Below are 21007 nucleotides of genomic sequence, written 5' to 3' on the forward strand. Positions count from 1 at the left end.
CTGCCCGTGTCGACAAGGAAGTTTCTAAATTGGACCAAGGAAGGCTCATACTGTGGGTGTCACCCCCATGTGGGCTGGAGTCCCAGGCAAGATAAAAAGGAGAAGGAGCACTGAACCCCAGCATTCATCTTGCTGTACCTCCTGACTATGGATACACTGTGACCCTGACTTCCCTGGAGGATGGACACCAAGCTGTAGGGTTGTAAACCCTTCCCTCCCTAAGTTGCTTTTGGTCATGGTGTTTTATCACAGCAATAGAAATCCTAACTAGCCATCCCCTCAGCCGAAGACCTACTGCATTCATAGACAGGCAAGATGGATCTCTACTATAAGACACAGGAGTAAACAATCCATGTCCAGCAAGGGTCCAATCAGAAAAGCTATTTGACTGACTGAGTGAGTGACCGAGAAATGAATGTTCTCAACAACTCTTTTCTGAAGAAAAACCAAACACACCATCAAAACCAAATCAAGCCAGGAGGGGCTCTTATCATCTAGACAAATTGTCACCTCTTGCAGAAAAAAAAAAATCAAAATGAAGGCACAGTCTGGAAAGATCTGAAATGAGGTTTGTTCAGTAAGCCAGCTGCAATCTGAGTTGGGCCTCCAACCTCCTCATCCCAGAGCTTCGGGCATGTTGCTTCAGGAAATGAGACTGTCAGCTGAGCTGGTGGCCCGGAGAAGTCTGAGAACCTTAGGCTTCCCCTGGGATGCAGGGCAGGGGCTCATCACGGCTGGGGGATGGGAAGATCAAAGTCCACAGAGCTCCTGGAAATGACTGGAAGCTGCTAAGCTGTGTTTCCTCTCACCTACAGCGTGCAAGCTGAGTCCTGTCCACAGTCCTGAAGCTACAACCCTAGGCTTCCCTAGCACAGTGAGCTAGGCAACCTAAGGGCCAATCAAGATACCTGTATCACAGGCATCTTAGTGTAGATACAGCAAGGAAGACTGGAGAGAAGAGGTCTCCCCCAAGCCCTATAATCCCAATTATACTCTCTGCTCACCCCTCCTGTCCTCCCTCTTGCCTGGGTCGCACACACAGTGAGGCACAGAGCTGCACTGGGCTCCAGCCATGGGGGTGGTGGTGTGTGGTAGCAGTGACCTTTGACATACCCACACCACTGCTGTCTCATCCCCGTATATGTCACACACATTTGTGCCTCTGTCAGACCTTGGCACTCAGGAACAGCGACACCTAAAGAGCCACACTCAGACTCCATTCAGAAAACCCTAAAGGGTGAGATAGCCTCTTCTTAGAGGAAGCAGCTATGCATTTAACATGAAGAGTGGTGTTTCCTAGATTGGTGGTGGCAGTGGTGGTGGTGGTGGTGGTGGTGGTGGTGTGTGGATACATTTCTGTCAAAAAGATTGGCCAGGAGCCTTGGTATCCCAGAGACCCAAGGCCCGGATGGGCTTGTGTGTTTAAACAGGAACTTCTTCACTTTAAACAGGCCTCTTCACATAGAAGACAGAGAATTCAGAACTTGGAAGCCAAGAAGCCTAAAAAAACTTCTCGGAAAAATGCAGCCTGCTCACAAATGTCCAGTCCACTGGGACTGTAGGAGGCAGAGTTAAGAGTCAGAGGAGAAGTGACTCATGCTCTGTGAGGAGCCCTTTCTAGCCCTGTCTAGGCAGCTGTCTGAAGGAGGATAAGGGAGGGCTGGGGCTGGCTGCCTCTGAGCTCAGGCATGCCAAGGCACCTGAGTTCCAGGGTCGCATGTGACAGTCACAGCAGCCATAGTAACCCCTTACAGCCCAAGCCATGGCCTCGACAGGTGGCTGGGGGTTGGGGGTGTGGGTCCAGGTCAAATACCCTGTTCTTTTCTGACTATTAACATCTACCCACGCTAGGCCTCAGTGTGCTGGAGCAATTCATCCTATTTTCCTAGCAGCCTTCCTTTCTGCTGTTTAAATAAGAACTGAAAAACTACCCAAATATAGACACAACAAATCCAGCTGCTACCTAGACTCAGATAGCCTCAGTGTCATTTGCCTATCAGAAAAAGAAAAACAAAACAAAACAAAACAAAAACAGGCGATTCATAATCACTCCAAGGCAACTGTAGACAGCAACCAGTTCTGACTCTTGGTTTTCTGTGTCACTGACTACTGAATTTGGAGTTTTAAATAGGAAGTCAGACATCTGGTGAGACCGGGGGGTGGGGGTGGGGGTAGCGGGGGACAGTGCACACAGGCCCTTGGCATCCTTCAGTAAGTAGGCTGTTCAGTTCCCCTCCCTTCCTTCCTTCCTTCCTTCCTTCCTTCCTTCCTTCCTTCCTTCCTTCCTTCCTTCCTTCCTTCCTTCCTTCCCTAGTCCCTCTCTACTCTCCTCCTCTTGACATTCTTAGAAAATCTAACCTCACTCATCAGCATCCTATTTGCATATAACCTGTGGAAAATATCTGTGTCAAATACTCAGGTAAAACTGGAATTTCTGGTAGGGAATTTGATGTAATTCTGGCTGTCCTTTAAAACTCTAACAGCAGCAAAATCCCGATCATCTATGATGTTTCTGAAAATCAACTCATTACTTAAAAAACGGATGAAGGGCAGCTAGAGAGACCTAGCTTGTTCTCCCAGAGGACCCGGGTTTATTCTCAGTGTTCATGTTAGGTGGCTCAAAAACGCCCTTCAACTGACACCGTCTTCTGCCCTCCATGGGCACCCATTTACATATATATGTGTTACATATCTGTGTGTCTGCGAGTGCGTGCATGCGAGACTAAAACAAACATGAATAAAAACAAACCTTTTATAAAAAGGTAAGGAGATGCCTTTCATAGCTTCTTCATCAGACTAAGACTTGATACTGAGTGCTTAGCATGTGCCAGAGACCACACTTGCCTGTTAGCAGGCAGCTTGAGGCAGACACACAGAATACACATATGAACCAGTAAGATACCAGGGAGGCGCAGAGTGTGGAAAATCCACATAGGAAGGGTGTTTGGAGGAAGTGGCACTTGGGTGGAGGACAGATGGCAGGAAAGGGCTCACCATAGGAATGGAATGACGCTAGTGGACAGAGCACTTCAACAAGGGGCGCGGCCAGCAGAGCAGGAGGGCAGAGGTGGACGTGGAGGGCTATGTCCTGCCCCTGCTGATGTCACCAGCAAGGCTCCAGGGCCCAGGTCTCACAAGCAGGGAAGAGAAAACAATTCCAGTGCAGCTGTGAGGGGAACTTATTTTAAGTAGGAGGACACATGATTTCGCTCAGGCCTTAAAGAGAGCCATCTGGCTGAGCAAATCATGGGCTGAGTGGAGTGAGGGCCCACAATGGAAACAGACTCCAGGCAAGGGAGACATTGCAGTATAGGCAAAAGGCAGAGGGGCCTGGGTTCTGTATCCTTTACATTAATGACAGCTAGAGCCACATATGGATGTCCTTGTGCAACTGTCCTCTGAACCAGAAAAGAGCATCCCTCACCCCTACTAGGGATGCCAGGGCCATATGACCACCAGCTGACCTATGTGTAGAAAGCTGTGTTGAGAATTTCAGAATCCTGAAGGCAGAGCAGGCTGGTTTTGCTTACTTTGGAAGGTGAAGGAAACAGAAGAAATCAGACCAGTCCCCATCTCCACAGAAACTGATGATTGAAAACTAGGTGTTTTTACTCCTTTTACAAAACGACTTCTCAGAGTCTCCGACGCCCTACCTCCCACGCCGATGGTCCGGACAGAGGAGGTGACTACAGTTAAGCCAGGAGCCCGAATGGCTCCCTGGTCTCCTATACGGATGAGTGTGTTGAGTGGGGGAATGGGCTCTCCACAAGGTAGAAGGCCTGAGAGCATCTCTCCAAGAAGACGCTGAGTCTGTCCCTACTTGGCACAGCTGGGGTGAGGGTGCAAGGGCTGAAGGGATTCAGAGACGAGGCAATGCCCCCCCACCTTCCCCCCCCCCCCAACAAAAACCAGTCCAGTGTCTTTAGTATTCTGAGGCCTTTTTTTCTTGCCTCAAGCAGCTAAGGCCTCAATGTCAGGAAGCTGAGGAGGCCCAAGATGCTAAAGTACACGGGACCTGTGTAGCTCTGCACTACACGGGGAGCTGCCCTGCTCCTGCAGTGTAACACTGTCTGCTTCGAGTGTAATGTAGGAGCCCCCTCAGAGAGGACAGAAGTCTTTGGTCTCCCGTTTAAAATTCCTAGCGTGCTGCTCGGGGAAAAAGTGTTCTGAGATGAACTGATAACAGGGATAAAGGCAACACACAGAGAAGACATGTTGCCTCCTGCTTTGAGACTCTGCAGTCGGCCGGCATTCAGCGTTCCTTCCAATGGGAGAGCCCATGTCTTGTCAGTGAGGGCAGAGGGGACGTATGGGAGCAGGGAAGAATCTGAGGTCAGATAGCTCATGTGGGACTTGGCTCCAGACAAGAGGTGCTCCAGAGGACTGTGGGCACTAACAGAACAGTACCACAGGCAGGGCCTCCTTACAGTGAATCCCGAAACACAATCCAGATGGCTTTGATGTCCACATGGGTAACATTGGCCTTTGCTAATTGGCTAGACATGAAATATATCCCTAGAACTTGGGTGTTTATTATAGCTTGGTCCCTGGTACGATGGTCAGGGCTCTGGCTTTAGAGAAGTGGCTGGATCCTGTGGCATCAACTATGGATATTGAGGTTGGTGGTACTTTTCTGTGGTGGTGGACCCACCTGGAGGAAGTAGGTCACTGGGACATGCCCTTCAAGGGAGTACATTGACCCTGGTTCCCTCCTCTCTGTCTTTGCTTCCTGTCCACCATGAGGTGAGCTGCTCTGCGCAACATGTTCCATAAAATGTTTTGCTTTTTCTCAGGGTCAAAGCAATGGACTTGAATCCCACAGATTGAAAGTATGAGCCAGTATCAATTTTTTCCTTCCGGTTGTTTGTATCAGGTTATTTTGTCATAGTGATGCAAATACAGCCAGACTTCTGAGCCCAAGCCATGCTTCCACACTTGCTGCATTGGAAGTGCACAGCTGTGGACACATTGGGAAAAATGAACTTGGGACCCTTAAGTCAGCATTAGGGGTAATAAGTGAATATAAATTTGTGGGTGTGGGTGTGGCTCAAGGGAAGAGCATGTACAAAGCTCAGTACTGGGGGCAAAAACAACCTTGAGGGACAATGTCTGAAGACAGGGCTGGTAGAACAATACATAGCTTTGTGGATACCTGGGTAAAAACTGTAATAAGTCCATCCTCAAGAGAATATGACTCTATTAAGTAGCATCTACACTATTCCACTACAATACCAGGGCAATGCAAAATAAGTTTCAATTCTATGATGCCTGTTCCTGGCTCTTTCTCTTATCTTTAAGCCCTTCAAAGTCATGACATCAGCAGAGAAGAGAGTACTTGGTGGCTTCCTCTTCAGCCGTCATGAGGACTACTCACTGTTACGATCACATAGAAGCACCACGCCACCGCGCTGAGATGAAAGACAAGCAGCTGTCCAGATTCATTGAACTTGCTGTGTTTGACCTTGGAGAGATGAAGGCGTTTGCTGATTTTCTAAAGAAGGAAGAAAACGCCACGCATTAATACAGTGATACCTGGCAGATTACACACTCCTGTTTCCCCTTTCTGAGACAGAGTTCAAACTCCTTACAACCCAAGCTATTTAACATAAGCCTACTGTGTGCCCATGGGGTGCTGACTTTCAGGAAAGCACTTTGAGAAAGCAGTAGGTGTTAAGGCTGTGAGCTACTTTGGAAAGAAAACACCTTCTGGTCCAGCTCTGCTTCATGGGCTCCTCGGGATACACTCACGCTGTGTTTCAGACAGCTTCCTCCCCCAAATGTGAACGAACGAACTCTGCCAGAGAGGGCAGAGGCAATGCATGGTGAAGGAGTCTAGCCAGGGGCCAACTAAAGGATCTAAGTTAGAGGACAGAATGGATCAGAGCTGTGGTTTCCTCCAAGGAAGAGGGTGGCCATCCTAATGGGTCAGCAGCTTCTGACCTCAGAATCCAAACCGGTCACTTACGTCTAAGATGTCACTTACGTCTAAGATGTACTCCTGGACCACAGCATGGAAGATGATGGTGATGACGACGTAGAACAAGATGGTGACCAGGTCCTTTGGGCCATAGTGGTAGTGCACTGTCTCACTGTCTGTGGGGTAAAAAGGATCTGGTCAGCATCCCCCAGGCATGAGATGCTATAAGACCCCACAGGGGAAAAAGATGGAAACCACAGTGTATTCTCAAGTGGTCCTCATCTGCTGCAGCCTCTCGCAGAAGGAAGCTTCCGCCCCGGCATCCTGCCTCACCTCTACACTTGGTCCTTGGGAAGCACCCATGGGGAGGGCCTAAGTTCTTATCACCATGTGTACGTGGTTGTAGATCACATATGTACATATGTCTTTGAGTAAATGACTAATGTCTCTGGGCCTCAGTTTCCTCTTCTAGGTCATAGTTCTGCCCTTTACTTCCCATGGCACTGTGAGGCACTTCTCTATGTAAGGTTTCCTTCTGAACCTCAGGCTGCTACCTCTGAAGTATGGCTAAGAGCTTCTGTGTCACAGAAAATACATGAAGCCATGTTAAGTTCCGTGGGATGATCCTGACAACCTGACTTGAGTTTAAAACCACCATGGAAGCACACTTCTGGGTCTGTCTAGAAAGGTGTTTCCAGAAGTGTTTAACAGAATAGGAAGACCCTCCCTAAAGAGAGAAGGCTGAGCACTTCCCTACTGCAGATACAATGAAAGCAACCGCTTCAGGCTCCTGTGCCACGCCATCCCCACCATGGTAGGACTTGAGCCCAAGTAGACCCTCTCTTCTTTAACCTGACATTGTCAGGTGTTTGTTTGCTTTTGGCACTGCAATTCGAAAGGTAGCTAATGCAGCAAGAGTATGGCATATCGTGTGTGTGTGTGTGTGTGTGTGTGTGGTATATACTTATATATTTGCTATTACTTGTGCTGCTGAGCTACTGTGAAGATTAAACAGGATGAAGTCTACAACACAACATTTAAAATCACAGTGGGCCTTTAGCAAATGATGGATTATTATATAATAATATTAAGTCAGGCAGAAGAATTGTATTGTTTTTACACGTGTAGATCTCTAACATGTGGCAATCCCCCTGGCTCTGCCTCCTGTCCCCAGCTCTGAGTCCCATTCAACCATACAGGCTGGGGAAGGCCAGCTTAATGCCTTGCTCCAGTGTGCAGGCACCAGAACTGGAGGAAGCTGGTTGGCACACAGTTGCTCGCCTGGGGCTCTGGCTCTGTCACGCCCTCCCCAGAAGACGTGCTGGCTGCCCTTCCAGCTGTGCGGCTGAGCCTGAGTCACACGAATGAGTCATCTCTGCTGGGATGTATTTACCAGAAGGTAGGCCGGGTCAGTTTGTTTCAGGGTGGCCAGAGAAAGAAGCAATGCTGAACTGGGTCACCATGGGAGTTCCTGCTAACTTCGGCCACCCTGGATGGGGAGAACGTGACTGACAGAGGGCAGTGTCTAGATCAGAGACATGAAGTAGAAAATTTCACACTTTTACTTTTCTATCTCCCTCTGCCTCTCTACAAATACCTACTCAGTGAGAGGCACTGAGCTAATGTTAAGTCTCTGCCTTTCGGGGGCCAAATCCAACTGGGGGTTGAAAAATGGAAGTTACATTTCAGACAGGCTCCACTGCCAAAAGGCAGGCAGAGGCTGCAGCAGGCAAGGATGAGCTGTGGCTAAGGTGTAGGGTACAGGCATGCATGCATGTATACATACATACATACATACATACATACACACACACATATACATACATACATACATACAGTTGTATGAGCATTCCAGGCTCAGGGCTCAGGGCAGGTGATCAAGGTTTAGGTAAATGACAGGGCTGTCATGGGTGGCCTATGTGCCACTGAAGTGTGTGCTCTTTATCTTGAGGGATGTGTAGAACCACCCAAGAGCTTGAATTAAACAGCCAAGTGTCAAAACTTGCATTATGAAAAATGTACTCAGCAGCAGTGAACAGGAACAGGCCTATAGGTAAGGACGCTGTCAGAAAGCCACCCTGGGATCCAGCTGAGGAACCTCAGGTCCCAAAAGCCAGGCAGGAGGTGCGACTACCTGCAGGACTAGGTTCTGTTTCCCTGCCTTCCTCACAAAGGAGGGACAAAGGGGACAAAACTAGGGCACAGTTTGGAATCACAGAAGAAGTACACACATACAGGGTTTCATCGTCAAAATCAACACAAGGTAAAATGGGACCCAGACTCAACCAAGTGAGAGCAGTTTAAAATTAATGAAATAAGCCCAGTCTGGTGGTACATGCATGCTGACAGCCCTAGGAAACCGTGTCTGACATTGTTGAGCATCAGGAAATGAATATCACAACAGCTTTTCCACTAGGATAGCTACCATTAAATTAAAAGAAAATTGTTGTTAGGGATGTCAAGAAATTGGAACTATGAGCTTCCTTGGTAGGACTATACCTCAGTGCAGCCAGTACAGAATATCATATGGTAGTTCTTCAGAAAAATTAAAAAGTAATTAGTATAGCTGCCAGCATTACTACTGAGTATACATTCAAAGGAACTGAAAGCGGGATTTCAGGGCTGGAGAGATGGCTCAGTTGGCAGTCTTTCTGGCATAAAAACTTGGGTTATACCCTCAGAACCTACAAGAAAAGCTGGGTGCAGTGGCATGTGCTAGGATTACAAATCCTAGCATTGGGTCAGTAGAAAAAGCCAGCTTTGTGGATTGCTGGTCAGCCAATAAACCCACTTGGCAAGCTCCATGCCAATGAGAGACTCTGTCTCACGCCCCTGAGGAATGATATTCAAAGTTGACCTCTAACCCCACAATGCATTGATATACACACCCACCCACAAATACGCACCAAACTACACACAAAGAAAACACTAGACAAGTCCCTTCCGGTTGGCACCAGCACCAGGGCACCTTGGGTGAGGAATCTGCGGACACCCCCAAGGTCCCCACAGGACTCTCCATGGGATCTTAGGACCTCTGGTGAGTGGAACACAACTTCTGCCAGGAGGCAGTTTCGAACACCAGATATCTGGGCACCTTCCCTGCAAGAGGAGAGCTTGCCTGCAGAGAGTACTCTGACCACTGAAACTCGGGCGAGATCTAGTCTCCCAGGTCTGCTGATAGAGGCTAAAATAATCACCTGAGGAACAAGCTCTAACCAGAGACAACTATAACAACTAACTCCAGATATTACCAGATGGCGAAAGGAAAACGTAAGAATCTTACTAACAGAAACCAAGACCACTGACCATCATCAGAATGCAGCACTCCCACCCCACCGAGTCCCGGGGACCCCAACACACCCAAAACATAGACCCGGATCTAAAAGCATATCTCATGATGACGGTAGAGGAAATCAAGAAGGACTTTAATAACTCACTGAAAGAAATGCAGGAGAAAACTGCTAAACAGGTAGAAGACCTTAAAGAGGAAGCACAAAAATCCCTTAAAGAATTACAGAAAAACATGACCAAACAGGTGATGGAATTGAATAAAACGATCCAAGACCTAAAAAGGGAAGTAGACACAATAAAGAAAACCCAAAGAGAGACAACTCTGGAGATAGAAACCCTAGGAAAGAAATCAGGAACCATAGATGTGAGCATCAGCAACAGAATACAAGAGATGGAAAAGAGAATCTCAGGTGCAGAAGATTCCATAGAGAACATCGGCACAACAATGAAAGAAAATACAAAATGCAAAAAGATCCTAACTCAAAACATCCAGGACACAATGAGAAGACCAAACCTACAGATAATAGGAGTAGATGAGAATGAAGATTTTTCAAAGTAAAGGGCCAACAAATATCTTCAACAAAATTATAGAAGAAAACTTCCCAAACATAAAGAAAGACATGCCCATGAACATACAAGAAGCCTACAGAACTCCAAATAGACTGGACCAGAAAAGAAATTCCTCCCGACACATAAAAATCAGAACAACAAATGCACTAAATAAAGATAGAATATTAAAAGCAGTAAGGGAAAAAGGTCAAGTAACATATAAAAACAGGCCTATCAGAATTACACCAGACTTTTCACCAGAGAATATGAAAGCCAGAAGAGCCTGGACAGATGTTATACAGACACTAAGAGAACACAAATGCCAGTCCAGGCTACTATACCCAGCAAAATTCTCAATTACAATAGATGGAGAAACCAAAGTATTCCACGACAAAACCAAATTCACACACTATCTTTCCATGAATCCAGCCCTACAAAGAAAAAACAGAAAAAAACGAATAGAAGGACGGAAACCACGCCCTAGAAAAAGCAAGAAAGTAATCCTTCAACAAACCAAAAAGAAGACAGCCACAAGAACAGAATGCCAACTCTAACAACAAAAATAATAGGAAGCAACAATTACTTTTCCTTAATATCTCTTAATATCAGTGGACTCAACTCCCCAATAAAAGACATAGACTAACAGACTGGCTACACAAACAGGACCCAACATTTTACTACTTACAGGAAACCCATCTCAGGGAAAAAGACAGACACTACCTCAGAGTGAAAGGCTGGAAAACAATTTTCCAAGCAAATGGTCTGAAGAAACAAGCTGGAGTAGCCATTCTAATATCGAATAAAATCGACTTCCAACCCAAGGTCATCAAAAAAGACAAGGAGGGACACTTCATACTCATCAAAGGTAAAATCCTCCAAGAGGAACTATCAATTCTGAATATCTATGCTCTAAATGCAAGGGCAGCCACATTCATTAAATAAACTTTAGTAAAGCTCAAAGCACACATTGCACCTCACACAATAATAGTGGGAGACTTCAACACACCACTTTTATCAATGGACAATCATGGAAACAGAAACTAAACAGGGACACAGTGAAACTAACAGAAGTGATTAAACAAATGGACTTAACAGATATCTACAGAACATTTTATCCTAATACAAAAGGATATACCTTCTTCTCAGCACCTCATGGAACCGTCTCCAAAATTGACCACATAATTGGTCACAAAACAGGCCTCAACAGATACAAAAATATTGAAATTGTCCCATGCATCCTATCAGACCACTATGGACTAAGGCTGATCTTCAATAACAACATAAATAAAGGAAAGCCAACATTCACGTGGAAACTGTACAACACTCTTCTCAATGATACCTTGGTCAAGGAAGGAATAAAGAAAGAAATTAAAGACTTTTTAGAGTTTAATGAAAATGAAGCCACAACATACCCAAACTTATGGGACACAATAAAAGCATGTCTAAGAGGGAAACTCATATCTCTGAGTGCCTCCAAAAAGAAACTAGAGAGAGCACACATTAGCAGCTTGACAACACACCTAAAAGCTCTAGAAAAAAAGGAAGCAAATTCACCCAAGAGGAGTAGATGGCAGGAAATAATCAAACTCAGGGGCTAAATCAACCAAGTGGAAACAAAAAGAACTATTCAAAGAATCAAGCAAATGAGGAGCTGGTTCTTTGAGAAAATCAACAAGATAGATAAACCCTTAGCCAGACTCACTAGAGGGCACAGGGACAGCATCCTAATTATCAAAATCAGAAATGAAAAGGGAGACATAACAACAAACCCTGAAGAAATCCAAATCACCATCAGATCCTTCTACAAAATGCTATACTCAACAAAACTGGAAAACCTGGATGAAATGGATAAATTTCTAGACAGATACCAGGTACCAAAGTTAAATCAGGATCAAGTTAACGATCTAAACAGTCCCATATCCCCTAAAGAAATAGAAGCAGTCCTTAATTGTCTCCCAACCAAAAAAAAAAAAAAACCAACCAACCAAACAAACAAACAAAAAACCCAGGACCAGATGGATTTAGTACAGAGTTCTATCAGACCTTCGAAGAAGATCTAATTCCAGTTCTGCACAAACTATTCCACAAAATAGAAGTAGAAGGTACTCTACCCAACTCATTCTATGAAGCCACAATTACTGATATCTAAACCACAGAAAGATCCAACAAAGACAGAGAACTTCAGACCAATTTCCCTTATGAATATCTATGCAAAAATACTCAATAAAATTCTCGCTTACAATTATCCATCCTGACCAAGTAGGTTTTATTCCAGGGATTCAGGGATGGTTTAATATAAAGAAATCCATCAACGTAATCCATTATATAAACAAACTCAAAGACAAAAACCACATGATTATCTCTTTAGACGCAGAGAAAGCATTCGTCAAAATCCAACACCCATTCATGATAAAAGTCTTAGATCAGGAATTCAAGGCCCATACCTAAACATGAGAAACGCAATCTACAGCAAACCAGTAGCCAACATCAAAGTAAATGGTGAGAAGCTGGAAGCATTCCCACTAAAATCAGGGACTAGTCAAGGCTGCCCACCTTCTCCCCACCTATTCAACATTGTACTTGAAGTCCTAGCCCGAGCAATTTGATAACAAAAGGAGATCAAGGGGATACAAATTGGAAAGGAAGAAGTCAAAATATCACTTTTGCATATGATATGATAGTATATATAAGTGACCCTAAAAATTCCACCAGACAACTTCTAAACCTGATAAACAGCTTCAGTGAAGTAGCTCGATATAAAATTAACTCAAACAAGTCAATGGCCTTTCTCTACACAAAGAATAAACAGGCCGAGAAAGAAATTAGGGAAACAACACCCTTCTCAATAGTCACAAGTAATATAAAATACCTTGCGTGACTCTAACTAAGGAAGTGAAAGATCTGTATGATAAGAACTTCAAGTCTCTGAAGAAAGAAATTAAAGAAGATCTCAGAAGATGGAAAGATCTCCAATGCTCATGGATTGGCAGGATCAACATTGTAAAAATGGCTATCTTGCTAAAAGCAATCTACAGATTCAATGCAATCCCCATCAAAATCCCAACTCAATTCTTCAACGAATTAGAAAGAGCAATCTGCAAATTCATCTGGAATAACAAAAAACCTAGGATAGCACAAACTCTTCTCAATGATAAAAGTACCTCTGGAGGAATCACCATGCCTGACCTGAAGGTGTACTACAGAGCAATTGTGATAAAAACTGCATGGTACTGGTATAACGACAGACAAGTAGACCAAAGGAGTAGAATTAAAGACCCAGAAATGAACCCACACACCTATGGTCACTTGATCTTTGACAAGGGAGCTAAAACCATCCAGTGGAAAACAGAGAGCATTTTCAACAAATGGTGCTGGCACAACTGGTGGTTATCATGTAGAAGAATGTGAATTGATCCATTCCTATCTCCTTGTACTAAGGCCAAATCTAAGTGGATCAAGGAACTCCACATAAAACCAGAGACACTGAAACTTATAGAGGAGTGAGGAAAAGCCTCGAAGATATGGGCACAGGGGGAAAATTCCAGAATAGAACAGCAATGGCTTGTGCTGTAAGGTCGAGAATTGACAAATGGGACCTCATAAAACTGCAAAGCTTCTGTAAGGCAAAAGACACCGTCAATAAGACAAAAAGGCCACCAACAGATTGGGAAAGTATCTTTACCTATCCTAAATCAGATAGGGGACTAATATCCAATATATATAAAGAACTCAAGAAGGTGGACTCCAGAAAATCAAATAACTGCATTAAAAAATGGGGCTCAGAGCTAAACAAAGAATTCTGAACTGAGGAATACCGAATGGCTGAGAAGCACCTGAAAAAATGTTCAGCATCATTAATCATCAGGGGAATGCAAATCAAAACAACCCTGAGATTCCATCTCACACCAGTCAGAATGGCTAAGATCAAAAATTCGGATGACAGCAGTTGCTAGCAAGGATGTGGAGAAAGAGGAACACTCCTCCATTGTTGGTGGGATTGCAAGCTTGTACAGCCACTCTGGAGATCAGTCTGGCGGTTCCTCAGAAAATTGGACATAGTACTACCGGAGGATCCCGCAATACCTCTCCTGGGCATATATCCAGAAGATGTTCCAACTAGTAAGAAAGACACATGCTCCACTATGTTCATAGCAGCCTTATTTAATAGCCAGAAGCTGGATAGAACCCAGATGCCCCTCAACAGAGGAATGGATACAAAAAATGTGGTACATATACACAACGGAGTACTACTCAGCTATTAAAAAGAATGAACTTATGAAATTCCTAGGCAAATGGTTGGACCTGGAGGGCATTATCCTGAGAGAGGTAACACAATCACAAAAGAACTCAAACGATATGTACTCACTGATAAGTGGATATTAGCCAGAAACTAGAATACCCAAGATACAAGATACAATTTACATGAAACTCAAGAAGAACGAAGACCAAAGTGTGGAAACTTTGCCCCTTCTTAGAATTGGGAACTAAACACCCATGGAAGGAGTTACAGAGACAAAGTTTAGAGCAGAGACAAAAGGATGGACCATCTACAGACTGCCATATCCAGGGATCCATCCTATAATCAGCCTCGAAACGCTGACACCATTGCATTCACTAGCATGATTTTGCTGAAAGTATCCTGATATAGCTGTCTCTTGTGAGACTATGCCGGGGCCTAGCAAACACAGAAGTGGATGCTCACAGTCAGCTATTGGATGGATTACAGGGCCCCCAATGGAGGGACTAGAGAAAGTACCCAAGGAGTTAAAGGGATCTGCAACCGTATAGGTGGAACAACATTATGAACTAACCAGTACCCTGGAGATCTTGTCTCTAGCTGCATATGTATCAAAAGATGGCCTAGTCGGCCATCAGTGGAAAGAGAGGCCTATTGGTCGTGCAAAGTTTATATGCCTCAGTATAGGGGAATGCCAGGGCCAAAAAGTGGGAGTGGGTGGGTAGGGGATTGGGGGGGAGGGTATGGGGGACTTTTGGGATAGCATTGGAAATGTAAATGAGGAAAATACCTAATAAAAAATATTAAAATAAACAAATGTAAAAAAAAAAGAAAACACTAGAAAGAGTGTACAAAATCATTTTCTGTAAATGAAAGGTAAATTTGAAATAAATGAAATCTAGTTCAAACATGGGTTCTCCTCCTCCCAAGATTTCTTAATACAAATATGCAAATATTTCCCAATGCAAAGATATCAGAAATATTTACATATACATGTACACATTGGTATTCAAGATGGGTGGTGGGGGAAGAAGGCAGAGCCAAGCAGTGGTCGCTCACACCTTTAAATCCCAGCTCTTGGAAGGCAAAGGCAAGCTGATTCCTGAGTTCTAGGCCAGCCTAGTCTACAAAGAGAGTTCCAGAACAGCTGGGGATATAGAGAAATCCTCAAAAACAAACAAACAAACAAACAAACAAACCAACAACTAAACAAAGTACAGAGAATTCAAGGGCCCATCAATGGATGGATAGACAGACAGAATGTGCTATGTATGTACACAGTGCAATATTTCCAAGCCTTCAAAGACAAGAAAACTAGACAGACGCTTCAACACTGACTTTCTGCCATGTGAAAAAAGTCAGTCACAAACTGATAAGAACTATCTGAACGTACTGGTTCAGGCTCCCTAGGACTGACCGTCTAATTCTTACAGGCAGAGCGGAATGCCAGAAGAAATGGGATGCAGCTTAATGGAGATAGCTTCAGATTATGTGAGTTACCTATGGAGAATGGTTGAACAAACGGTGAGAGTATCTAGCATGACTACCCGTTTACTTAAAAATAAGCGAGATGAAACTTCTGTTGTGTGTTTTGCCATAACTGAATCACAGTTGAATGGCTGTGGCCAGGAATGACCAAATGCTTAAGTAGACTCAGGCTAAGGTCAGAGGAGGGTGGGGGTGGGGCTGCAGGGTGAGAGACTATAGGCTTTATAGACAACAGGGAGCTCTGTGGACTTCCTTAAGCAGCAGGAAGGCCTGGAAGACTTATAAGATCCACTTCTGGCTGGGGAACAGCCATCATTCACCATTAAATCAGTCAGTACCTGTGGGTCTCCGGATGGTGGGACAATGTCAAGTGCCCTGCTAGAGGATGGGGGTGGAGCAACAGGACAATGAACTGGCTGCTGGAAACAAGTCTCAAATCCCTTTGGGACTTTGCCTGTGTGTGTAGCCCTAGTCACCACCTCAGAATTCTTCAAGGAGCATTATGGTGTGTTCCGACCAACCCTTGGGATACGGGCTAGGCAAGTGGTTGTAGGGATGTGGACATTTCTCAGCTCTCCTAGCTGCTGGTAGTCTCTAAATGCTCCCTCAAGGTCAACTCCACCATGTGATCTTTGGCTTCATCTCTGGCAATATGTTGCTCCTTTGAGTCTTTCTCCTATTGCAAGGAACACCATCACATCCAGATTCTCCAAAGGTACACTGAGTCACATATCACAACTACTACTTTCTTCAATAGCTACTTCTTGTTTGATCAGAAAAAGAAAGACAATAGTGTGGTTCCAATTTTCTAATAAGTTATGGGAACTGGAACTTTGCTCAAACAAACTCATACCTGGTTTTTGAAAAGTATTTTAAAATCAGTTGCTCACTGTTTTAGTTAGGGTTTTACTGCTGTGAACAGACACCATGACTAAGGTAAGTCTTATAAAAAACAACATTTAATTGGGGCTGGCTTACAGGTTCAGAGGTTCAGTCCATTATCATCAAGGTGGGAGCATGGCAGTATCCAGGCAGGCATGGCACAGGAGGAGCTGAGAGTTCTGTCTTCATCCAAAGGCTGCTAGTGGAAGACTGACTTCCAGGCAACTAGGGTAAGGATCTTATGCCCACACCCACAGTGACACACCCATTCCACCAGGTCACACCTATTCCAACAAGGCCACACCTCCAGATGGTGCCACTCCCTGGTCCAAGGATATACAAACCATCACACTCACTAACACATATGACACAGCTTCTGGAGCTAGAGATGGTAGGCACCAAGGTTAAGAGGGCTTGCTGTTGTTTTTTTTTAGTACCCAAGTTCAGTTCTAAGCACCTACATGGTGGCTAATAACCATCTCTAATTCCAGTTTCAGGAGATCCAATGCTTCTAACTGACCTGTGTAGGCATGTGGTACACATATATGCGGGCAAAGACTCATATAATAAATTATAAGAAATCTTTTTAAAAATAATTGCTTAAAAAAAATCACACTGGTCGGGTGGTGGTGGCGCACACCTTTAATCCCACCAGAGGCAGGTGAATCTCTGAGTTCAAGGCTTATCTGGTCTATAGAGTACCAGACAACCAGGGCTACATAGAGAAACCCTCTCTCAAAACCAACCAAACAATCAAATAAAAAAACAAGAACAACAACAAAAAAAATCATGCTGTTCTTATTATCCAAGTGGCCCTTGTAGACCATTGTTCTCAGGAAGGACACAATGTTGGTGGAGACTTGTATGTCTCTAGAAGGGCAATGTATTTAGGCTATTAAATTAGTGAAGTAAATTGTCAACAGTCACAGCAAAATGTGTCCTGGGGCCAGCACACAAAGTGGTCCTGGCGTGTTACTCGCACACTCCCTGTATGGAGGCTGGCGTGTTACTTGCACACTCCCTGCATGGAGGCTGGCGTGTTACTCGCACACTCCCTGTATGGAGGCTGGCGTGTTACTTGCACACTCCCTGTATGGAGGCTGGCGTGTTACTTGCACACTCCCTGCATGGAGGCTGGCGTGTTACTTGCACACTCCCTGCATGGAGGCTGGCGTGTTACTCGCACACTCCCTGCATGGAGGCCTGCTGCCGGAAGCAGCCAAGGTTCTACATTTCCACCAAGTAGTTTGCTCTTAACTAGTTTTCTCCCCACATCACCATCTCTCTCTCACACGTCTACTTTAAAAAGAACACGTTCACGAAATTCATCACTATAAAGAGAAGCTCACAGTTAAGCAGGGATAAATGGATGGAGATGACGGGCACCCTCCATTTTAGGGGTCCAGGAGGGAGGAGTGGAGCACGGAGATCTGAGCACGTGCTGGGATGGGGGTGAGAGATGAGACTGCTTCTCTCCAGTTGTGGCCACACAGCAAGTGAAGCAACAATTCCTGCTACTTTAAAAGCAAGGTGAGATCATAGGATTTTTACAGTACTGGAGACTAATTCAAGAAGTTTAAAGACATTGAATGGGCCCATCCTAAGTAAGCCAAAGAAAACTTATCTACAGGAAATCTCCAACCACAAGCCATCCGTTTGTAACCGGCGGTCTGGCTGACCTCTGACCCTTCCCAATACCAACATTCTATGGGTTTCTGTGCTGACAGCTAACTGTTTCCACATTATTTCAGATCATTTCTATTATATATAAATCTGGGATATGGACTTGAAAAAAATTACAGTGAACAAAATCACAGGGCAAATGGAGCTGGGGATGTGGGTCAGTGGGGCATGGATGACGGGGCAGGGAAGGGAAAGGCAGGGCAGGGCAGGGCAGGGCAGGGCAGGGAAGGGCAAGGGCAAGGGCAAGGGCAAGGGCAAGGGCAAGGGCAAGGGCAAGGGCAAGGGCAAGGGCAAGGGCAAGGGCAAGGGCAAGGGCAAGGGCAAGGGCAAGGGCAAGGGAAGGGAAGGGACAGATAGACACACATACAAACACACATAGAAATGGAGGAGGAGGGGAAGGGAGGGGAAGGACATAGATAGATAGATAGATATAGACACCACACACAAAGAGAAAGAGGGAGGGAAGGGAGGAGTAGACAGATCGAGAGATAAAGATACAAGCACACACACACACACACACACACACACACACACACACACAGAAAGAGAGAATGAGACAGAGAGACAGAGGGGGAGGGAAGGGAAGAGACAAGATAGATAGAGACACAAGACACACACATAGAGAAAAGGAGGGGCGAGGGAGGGAAGAGACCCAGATACAGACACAGACACACAAACAAACACATGCACACACATACACACACAGAGATAGGGGGAGGGAGGAAAAGGCAAGGGAGGGGTGGACAGATAGAGAGACATAAACACACAGAGTGAGAGTGAGAGAGACAGAGAGATAGAGGGAGACAGAGAGACACATGCAGAGAAAGGGAGGGGAGGGGAAGGGAGGGGAGGGACATAGATACACATAGACGCACAGACAAACACATACGCGCACACACACACACACACACAGAGAGAGAGAGAGAGAGAGAGAGAGAGAGAGAGAGAGAGAGAGGGAGAGGGAGAGGGAGAGAGAGAGAGAGAGGATGAGACTAGAAAAGAAAAGAAAGGCATCAAATGAGCACCTGGGGCAAATGCTTTAGTTCCCAGACAAAGGGTTCCTCCTGCCAGAAAGTAAAAAGCTCCAGAACTTACATGAAAGATGGAAAATCATCAGAAAAACGGGAAAGCATACGAACAGACAGTTCACAGAGAAGGGAAACACAGGAGGCTCTCATGGGCTGAAAATGATGCTCTGCTTTACCAAGATGGAGAAATGTAAATCAAAGCTACACCGAGATACTGGATCACACCGGATCAGATGGGCAAGAATCCCAAGCCTAACAATGCCGCCTTGCAGGGGCTGTGGAGAAGTCTGTCTTCCACAGTACTGGTGGGGGTGCCAAAGAGTACTCTCACCGTAGAGGGTCATTTGGCCATGTCTGTGAGGTTATGAAGGCACTGAGCCCTTGATACAACAATCACAGTTCTGGGGAATTACTGTTTAGATAGTACGTGTCCCATGGTAAACATGGTGTAGCCTCCCAGCTATGCACTAGAGCACTGTTCAAGAGTAAAACAGCACTGAACTGTTTTTACCTGTAGGGAACTGGCACACATAGACACATAGGTTGACTACCCTTGATACAGACATCCAAAATCTGAAGTCTCTGGAAGATTTCAAGTATGGACATGAAGCCACATTTGGACAATGCCATGCCTAACCTTCCGTGAGAGGCTGCAGTTAAAATTTCAAGGGCACAAGAAATACGGTACAAAATCACTCTCAGAGACTGAAAAGCAAACAGGAAACATAAATAAAGTCTAGTTCAGACATGGGTCTCCTCCTGAGATTTCTTAATACATCCATGCAAATATTCCTCAATCCCCAAACATCGGACCTCAGAAGCACGCTGGACGCAAGCACTTCAGGCAAGTGAGGCTCAGCCTGCAGTGTATCAGGGTTACTCCCAGTGGCAAAGGCTACGCTTTGAGGTGTCTTTGCAAAGCAACAAGGTCTTTCATGCAGGCCATGCACGAGAAAGTCAAAAGCTCACTTCTAGAACTGCTCTTTGCCATCCATGACTCTCCAATTCAGTTGCCCGGTGGACAATGAGAATTAGGCAAACTCCTGGTGGTGCATGCCTGTAACCTCAGCACCTGGGAGGTAGAGGCAGGGGGATCAGCGGAATTCATGGCCAGCCTGGGTCAGAGACCTTGTCTCCACCCGTCCAGATATAAACAGATCGGGTCAGTGAGATGGCTCAGAAGAGAAAGGTGAGAACTGACCTCTACACACACAAGGTAATCAATCATCAATCAATCAACCAATCAATCAGTGTCAGAGCTGATGAGAGTGGCATGGATGAGAGCATGTATTGCTCTTGTAGAACATCCAAGTTTGCTTCCCACACCCACACCAGATGGCTCACAAACCAGCTCCAGGGGATGCAACAACCTCTTCTAGCTGCCCAAAGCATCTGCACTCACATGTACATACTGGGAGTAACCCTGATACACTGCAGGCTCCTCCATATAGCCACATAATTAAGAAATACGTGTAAAAAAAAACTAAAAATAAAATAAACTGCTTTTTACCACAAAGCTCTAAGAATAAACTAGACAAGTGACTTATAAAGCCGTAAAGTGCTCTGCGAATAGAGACAACCATCACTACTATTTCCCACATAAACGAGCTGAAGAGAACAGTCCTGTGCACTCCTTTAGAACACACACCGCAATGGCTACCGTAAGTCCTTTGTTGGGCAGGCCCTATACTAAGCATGTCTGGTAAGTGACATCATTTACTCCCTGTTTACTGACATGGCAGCTGTGGCTCGAGGATAGCAAGAACTGTCACATGATCTGTAGCCCGAGTGGGCCACGGCCATAGAAGCCAGTGGCCAAACCCATCCCCTCCTCACTAGGCTTCTCTGCTGCTGACTGTCCTTCAAATCCCAGCAAAACAGTCCAGTCCTTAAATCTTGAAGGCTTAAGCCACTCCCTGAGATGGCAGGAGA

General features: G+C 45.2%; 1 protein-coding gene across 1 annotated transcript in view; it reads right to left on the reverse strand.

The window, feature by feature from the left end:
• Positions 1–21007, reverse strand: part of Tram2 (translocating chain-associating membrane protein 2) — a 77829-nt gene that overhangs the window by 6022 nt on the left and 50800 nt on the right. The window contains exons 3-4 of the mRNA NM_177409.3: positions 5984–6093; positions 5375–5491 (exon numbers count right to left, since the gene is read on the reverse strand). Coding sequence (NP_803128.1) covers positions 5375–5491; positions 5984–6093 — 227 coding nt within the window. The remainder of the gene's footprint in view (positions 1–5374; positions 5492–5983; positions 6094–21007) is intronic.

The sequence above is a fragment of the Mus musculus genome, chromosome 1 (genome assembly GCF_000001635.26).
Source record: "Mus musculus strain C57BL/6J chromosome 1, GRCm38.p6 C57BL/6J".
In the NCBI taxonomy this organism is placed as follows: domain Eukaryota; kingdom Metazoa; phylum Chordata; class Mammalia; order Rodentia; family Muridae; genus Mus; species Mus musculus.